General features: G+C 26.0%; 1 protein-coding gene across 1 annotated transcript; it reads right to left on the bottom strand.

Annotated features, from left to right (window-relative positions):
* Positions 1 to 3,064: 3,064 nt before the first annotated feature.
* On the bottom strand, positions 3,065 to 4,942 carry LOC112638293 (proto-oncogene tyrosine-protein kinase ROS-like). The gene is made up of 4 exons (XM_025409784.1): positions 4,847 to 4,942; positions 4,454 to 4,665; positions 3,714 to 4,187; positions 3,065 to 3,493 (listed from the first exon to the last, which is right to left on the bottom strand). Exons 2-4 carry the CDS (start codon positions 4,622 to 4,624, stop codon positions 3,146 to 3,148), a joined length of 993 nt encoding a protein of 330 aa, XP_025265569.1. The 5' UTR covers positions 4,625 to 4,665; positions 4,847 to 4,942; the 3' UTR covers positions 3,065 to 3,145.
* Positions 4,943 to 6,725: the final 1,783 nt, after the last annotated feature.

The following is a 6,725-nucleotide window of genomic DNA, read 5'->3' as shown; positions in this document are numbered from 1 at the left end:
TCAAAAAGTCATTAATAAATTCGGAAAATTTTATATAAAATGTAAAATTTGATGCTAAATTAATGATGATGAAATATAAGTATTATAAAATTTGACGGACGCCTTCGTTATAGAATCGCGAGTCAATTATTATAAATTTAATAATATGCTTTCCGTTAGCTTTATTTATTTATGAATTCGATATCGCGCGAAACTAAATATTCTTAAAATAAGTTATTAAATTATGATTGCGAAAATACCATGTTATTTCCGCGTCCTCTTCGCGTCCTTATACAAGATTATGATTTTAACAGAATTTTAAATGCTGTCCTCGTTAGATAATATTCCTAAATACTGCTAATTAAATATTAAGAAATGTCAAATAAGAGAGTGAAGATTCCATATGATAAATCAATGATTAAATATTAGCTTCACAAAATTTAACGATCACTTTCGATATTATAGAATCGCGAGTTAATTATTATGAATTTGATAATTTATATTTTCTGTTATATTTATATTTATGAATTTTTTTTTATATTTATGAATTTTTTTTTCGTATCGGAAAATATTCATAAATAAATTAATAAATTACCGCTGAATAAATTACCGCCGAAAACATCGTATTATCCTAGCGTTTTTTTGTGCGTTCCTAAAGAGATTGTCGTTTTAATAAAAGAGTTATCATTGTTCTTTCCGTTAAATAAACGTTAATGGAAGTTGCGTGGCTCGCCGAGGAATCGAAATGATTTTCATCATGGTGAATTATTTCTCACTGGTTCTTGTGAAATCTATTCGCGACGTCTAGTTCGGTCCTGTTGAAAAATTGAGAATTTTTATTGTAAGATTGAAGGAACTAATCCCAGGTTTTCCTGGCAATTTCCAAAAGCAATGATTTCGGTAGTAATTCCACGGCGATACTCTTCTTTAACATCGAATTAATTTAAATAATATATATTTAGATGAGAGAAATGTATCTTTTCTTTTCTTTGTAAAAAATGTTCTATCATTATTAGGATTGGTATTATTATTGTCTAATGCCAGAAAAACTTATTAGTAGATTAAATATGGATATAGTGTTGTGTATAAATTTCTATTCTTCAAGTAATTGCATATTGTAATTAGGTTTTATAACTTTTTTAAGAAAAATGATTACGAACGAATATATTTTATTAATTAATATAATTTATCCTTTTTGAAAGATTATTTCTAAATACTGGAAATATTAATGTTAGTTTTTAGTTTCTTTTAAGAAACTATTTACAGGTATTGGACATCCATCGTCATTTTAGAACATTTGTTTTTAAATATATGCCATTTTTATATATGTATGCATAATATAAAATATATGCATAAATTAACGTATCTAAAATATTTTTATAATTTTTATTAATATTATATGTGTATTATATATACGCGAAATGATATATGAATGTTACATAAAATGTGCGAATACTTAAAAATTTCGAGACAAATTGAATGGATACCCCTGTATCAGTAAGATATTGATTGAAAGAAAAAGAATTATTAATTTAAACGTTATAAGAATAAGAATCTAGAGAATTATTCTAGAATTAAAATTATTTAAAATTATTTGATTTATTTTTTGCAAACTACTCCAATTGAAATTTTAAATCTTGCTGTTATCGGGTTCGATTCATCTCGCACGCGTGAAAAGGTACCCGAAAATTATTATATGTGTTCGCACATTCAACACAAACTCTAATGATGCAAGGATTTTATTATTTATAATATTATTTATAAATCGTGCGTAATCATATTTTTATAAAAAATTGTTATATCCACTTAATTTTCAATAAAGAATTATATTTCTTAATAATGAAAGAACATGTTTTCTGACGTGAATATCAATTTCGTGAATTGAAAATAATGATGAGGGATAATTGTTGTTGATTTATTATTGAAATCATTACTATTGGGAATAGTCCGGAAGATCCGGGATTCGTTTCCTCCTACAGTAAAGTTCCCGACGTTCAATGGATCACTTAATTTTTCTTCATAGATTGATCCTGCGAAATCTGATATAGAAACAAAATGTTAATCTTTCTCCATTTTCACAATCGCTCCTCTTTTTATTACCGATTTGTCACCCGCGGTTTGATGGCTTCGATTATTATATTATAAAAATTATACACAATATGAATATTTTGAATATTATCGATTTATTCGTGTTTACATCGAAGCACATTTTATTTTTTCGCGTTTTGAATATTTTCTTTGATAATCTACTAAAAGGCGCCAGTAATGTAAATACTTTCTTCTACAATCGAAGAAATGATCAATAATTTTATTAATGACTCTTTTGATCACGATTATTTACGTTATATAAAACTTATTATATTCTAACAAATTAATAAATAGATAAAGAATTAGGCTCCTATTATATTCTATTATTCTATTATTCTACTTATTATTCTACTTATTCTACTTATATTCTATTATTGCATATCGATTATTAATGATAAATGTGGCGTAATTAATCATCGCTTGTCTAAACTATATAAAAATTTTTATTAAATTTCGTATTATACGTATATTTTGGACATTTTTGCGTAATAAATTATGTTAATTAATATTTATATTAATTACATTAATATTTTTGAATAAAATAAAAGAAAAAGAAACAGTAATCGAAAAAACAGATAAAAGGCAATTACAATGATTTGAATACATCTTAAACGTGAGTGATTTAAATATTCTGAAGAATTCCACAGAAAGGAATAAACATGACAAGTGATGATAATCTTTATGATGTTAAGGAATACAATAAACTATAATAACAATCCAAGAACTCGAATAAGAAAATATATTGAATAGAAATGTATAGTGATTGGATACGATTAATAACTAAAAGACTGTGTGCATACAACCTACTTATTAATAATAATACCATTTTATAATTATATTAAATTTTATAATTTAGTACATTGTATATATAAAGTATTAAGCTTAAAAATATTATGCTAATATTAAAATTATAATAAAAATATATAAATAATGGCTATATTAAAATGGTACATACGAATTCTTTATATTTTATATAAAAGAAAAGACATTTAAAATAATTTGCAACATCTACATATTTTTCCTACAAGATTTATCGAATCGATCAGAAAAGAAGATAAATTTAATTTAATTATGTCGTCTAAATAGTATCGACTGGACTCAGTAAGATATCTTCTATATTCTTTCTTAATGCTATAATATTTTTCAAACAAAAGTTGAAATTTGGTCTAGCATCCGCTGAACTCCAGCAACGTAGCATCAACTGGTACAATGCTGACGGACAATTAAGAGGCATCGGCAACCTGCCTCCAGCACGTACATAATTTATCACTTCTTCATTAGCCTTGCCACTATAAGGTTGCTCACCCAAAGATGTAATTTCCCACATTAAAACACCAAATGACCAAACATCGCTTTGAGAAGTAAATATATTGATCATCAAAGATTCGGGTGCCATCCAGCGAACAGGAAGCAAATCTTCTCCTCTCTAAAACATGATTTGAACAAAAATTTAATTTTCTGATTCAAGTTGTTCATTTTTACAATATGTGCAAAAAGAAAAACGTTATCTCTTACTATATATAAATAAAAACTATTTATATTCCATATTACTTGAAGAAACAATGCACGATACTATTATGATAAAAAAATAGAAAGTGTTTTCAAAAGAATTCATTTTTTAATTTTTTTTTTATAATTGTATTTACCATGCGATAATAATCATTCTGGTAGATATTTCTAGCTAATCCAAAATCTCCAATTTTGATAATACGATTCTCGCGATTTCTGGAAGATACTAAACAATTGCGACACGCTAGATCTCTATGTACGAAACGCAATTCTTCCAAGTAGCAACAACCTTGCGCAACATCTTCGCACATGGCGAACAAATCTTGCAAACGCAGAGCGTGCGAATCTGACGCTTCTAAATTTCGACAATCTCTCAAATATTTTAACAGATCACCAGTTTCCATTAATTCCAACACTAGAAACGGAGAAATCCCATCTAAACAAACACCCAACAATCTTAATATATGTTTGTGTCGAAAACGATTCATAAGCTCGGCTTCCTTTAACAATCTCTTTTTCTCATGGGAAGAAGCATCTGTCCGAAGCGTTTTTATTGCAACGGATATCTCTGTGCCCGAACTTTCTAAGTTTTTCACATTTCCTTGATACACCTGCGAATTATTTCACACAAATTTACATGCGTACTTTATTAGAAAATGTATAGTTTAATGTCAAGTAATATTATATTTCACTTTATATTAAATAATTTAACGAAAAATATATAATAAAGTGAATGTTTGTTGTCTCATCCAAATTTTATATTACTTATAATCTATTATAAAAGTTTATATAATTTGCATCTTTATTAGAAAATACATATCTGTTTTGTTGATTCAGAAATTAATTTGAAACATTGATTGAAAACATTAATTTTTACCTTTCCGAATGCGCCGCTACCAATAATTTTTCCAAATATAATCTGTTTACGTGCAATTTTAGTTATCGCACATTCATCCGGATTATAATGTAACATAGGACTGTAAATCGTATTGAATCGAGTGTATTCGCAAGATACTTCATGTAGAATCCCCAATTCTATATCGGTCATTGTTGTCAAATCATTATTACTTCTGCGTTGCCGATATAGTGCTATAAAATTTCGACTTAATTATGTAATAATATGTATTATAAAATTTTTCGTTTTTTAGTAAATTTATTCGTTTACTTTTATATAAGTAAATTACTATTTTTAGTAAATTTTTAGATTATTATATCAAATATATATGTATAATTTACAATTCAAGTTGATATCTACAACAAATATACTTACAACAATAAAAGTAGCAGAGGCAGATTATAAGAATTATAACGATAAAACCTACAACATCAAGTAATATTTTTTCGCTATTATTCCAGGAGTGTCCGAAATATCTGTATTAAGCAAAAATATAATTTTAATATTTTCGTGTGTGTATGTTTTTAAAAATTTATTTTTATTTGTAACTTTATTAAAAAAAATTTAATTTTTTTAAATTTTAGGCCTATTCACATTTAAAAATATTAGTATATCATATTATAATATCTATGCAGCACAGAATGTTACAACTACTTTGCAACAATATTGCAATATTACAAATAGCAATGCAACATTACGGAAACATTGTAGAAATATAAATTAACAAAGTATGAATTAGATATTAGCAAAATGATATTTACATTTTGAAAATAGTGTAAATTTATAACAATCTTTAATTTATCTATAAAAATAATATATTTTTTATATTTGTATATATGCGATAAGTTTTACTTTTTTGCAGAAATGAAATGAATTAATGACACAGAAATAATATCAGTAATTATAATTCTAAGCTAAAAATAAGCATTGCATTTTTTTATTAAAATATAGATAACATTTTATATCAATGTTAAAATATATTTTATGATATATTTTTAATTTATGTACGAATACGATATCTTTTTATTATATTAAGAATAGATATTATTATATCTATCATTTCAGATTTCAATGTATTTTTATGTGTTTCTCATACAAATAAATATAAATATAACGGATTCTTAAAATTTTTAAATAAAAATATAATTAGGAATGTTTAATTAATTCTATAACTAATGTTTATATATGTATAAACATTAATTGACCATTAGAGAAAGATATATATATATATATACAGGGTGACCCATTTTAACTTAGGCAGCCAAATAACTCGAAAAATAAGCACACTACGAAAAAATGGTTAGAATCAAAATTTCGTCATTTCGAGGGGGACGTACAATGACGTTAAAATCAGCCCCGCCATCCCTCCCCCTGGGCGGTGAGGGGGGGCAAGTTTGAAATCTTAAATGGGAACCCCTATTTTTTATTGCATATTCCTGTAGCTTATCTCGAGAGCTTTCCAAAACACTATAATTAAGTATCTTTTTATTAAGTACTTTTTGAGTTATAAGGCTTGAAATAATTTCTTAATTTTACATAAACCATAAAATATCTAGTAAACCATTCATTTTTCGATTATCTTACCTTTATACTTTTATGTACAAGATAATGAGAGGAATCAATTGGTGTAAAGAAAACACATAGTTGTTTCTAAGAAAAAATATGTAATTTGCAATTAACAATTCCATATTTTTTCTTAAAAACAACTGTATGTTTTCTTTACACCAATTGATTCCTCTCATTATTTTGTACATAAAAGTATGAAGGTAAGATAATCGAAAAATGAATGGTTTACTAGATATTTTATGGTTTATGTAAAATTAAGAAATTATTTCAAGCCTTATAACTCAAAAAGTACTTAATAAAAAGGTACTTAATTATAGTGTTTTGGAAAGCTCTCGAGATAAGCTACAAGAATATGCAATGAAAAATAGGGGTTCCCATTTAAGATTTCAAACTTGCCCCCCCTCACCACCAGGGGGAGGGATGGCGGGGCTGATTTTAACGTCATTGTACGTCCCCCTCGAAATGACGAAATTTTGATTCTAACCATTTTTTCGTAGTGTGCTTATTTTTCGAGTTATTTGGCTGCCTAAGTTAAAATGGGTCACCCTGTATATATATATTTATATATATATATATATTTATATATATATATATATATATATATATATATATATATAAAGTACTCATTATAAGAGTATATAGAACATTTAAAATAAAAAAAAATGATTCGTAAGTAAGAGTTTAAAGT

The sequence above is a fragment of the Camponotus floridanus genome, unplaced genomic scaffold (genome assembly GCF_003227725.1).
Source record: "Camponotus floridanus strain SB8 unplaced genomic scaffold, Cflo_v7.5 scaffold280, whole genome shotgun sequence".
In the NCBI taxonomy this organism is placed as follows: domain Eukaryota; kingdom Metazoa; phylum Arthropoda; class Insecta; order Hymenoptera; family Formicidae; genus Camponotus; species Camponotus floridanus.
This window is presented reverse-complemented; position numbering and strand designations above follow the sequence as displayed.

Excerpts from the sequence above, each read along its gene's own strand:
- LOC112638293 (XM_025409784.1), bottom strand. The coding sequence starts at position 4,624 with ATGACCGATATAGAATTGGGGATTCTACATGAAGTATCTTGCGAATAC. Across the intron at positions 4,188-4,453 it reads GTAGCGGCGCATTCGGAAAG|GTGTATCAAGGAAATGTGAA; the intron begins GTAAAAATTAAT and ends AATAATTCGCAG. Across the intron at positions 3,494-3,713 it reads AGAATGATTATTATCGCATG|AGAGGAGAAGATTTGCTTCC; the intron begins GTAAATACAATT and ends ATCATGTTTTAG.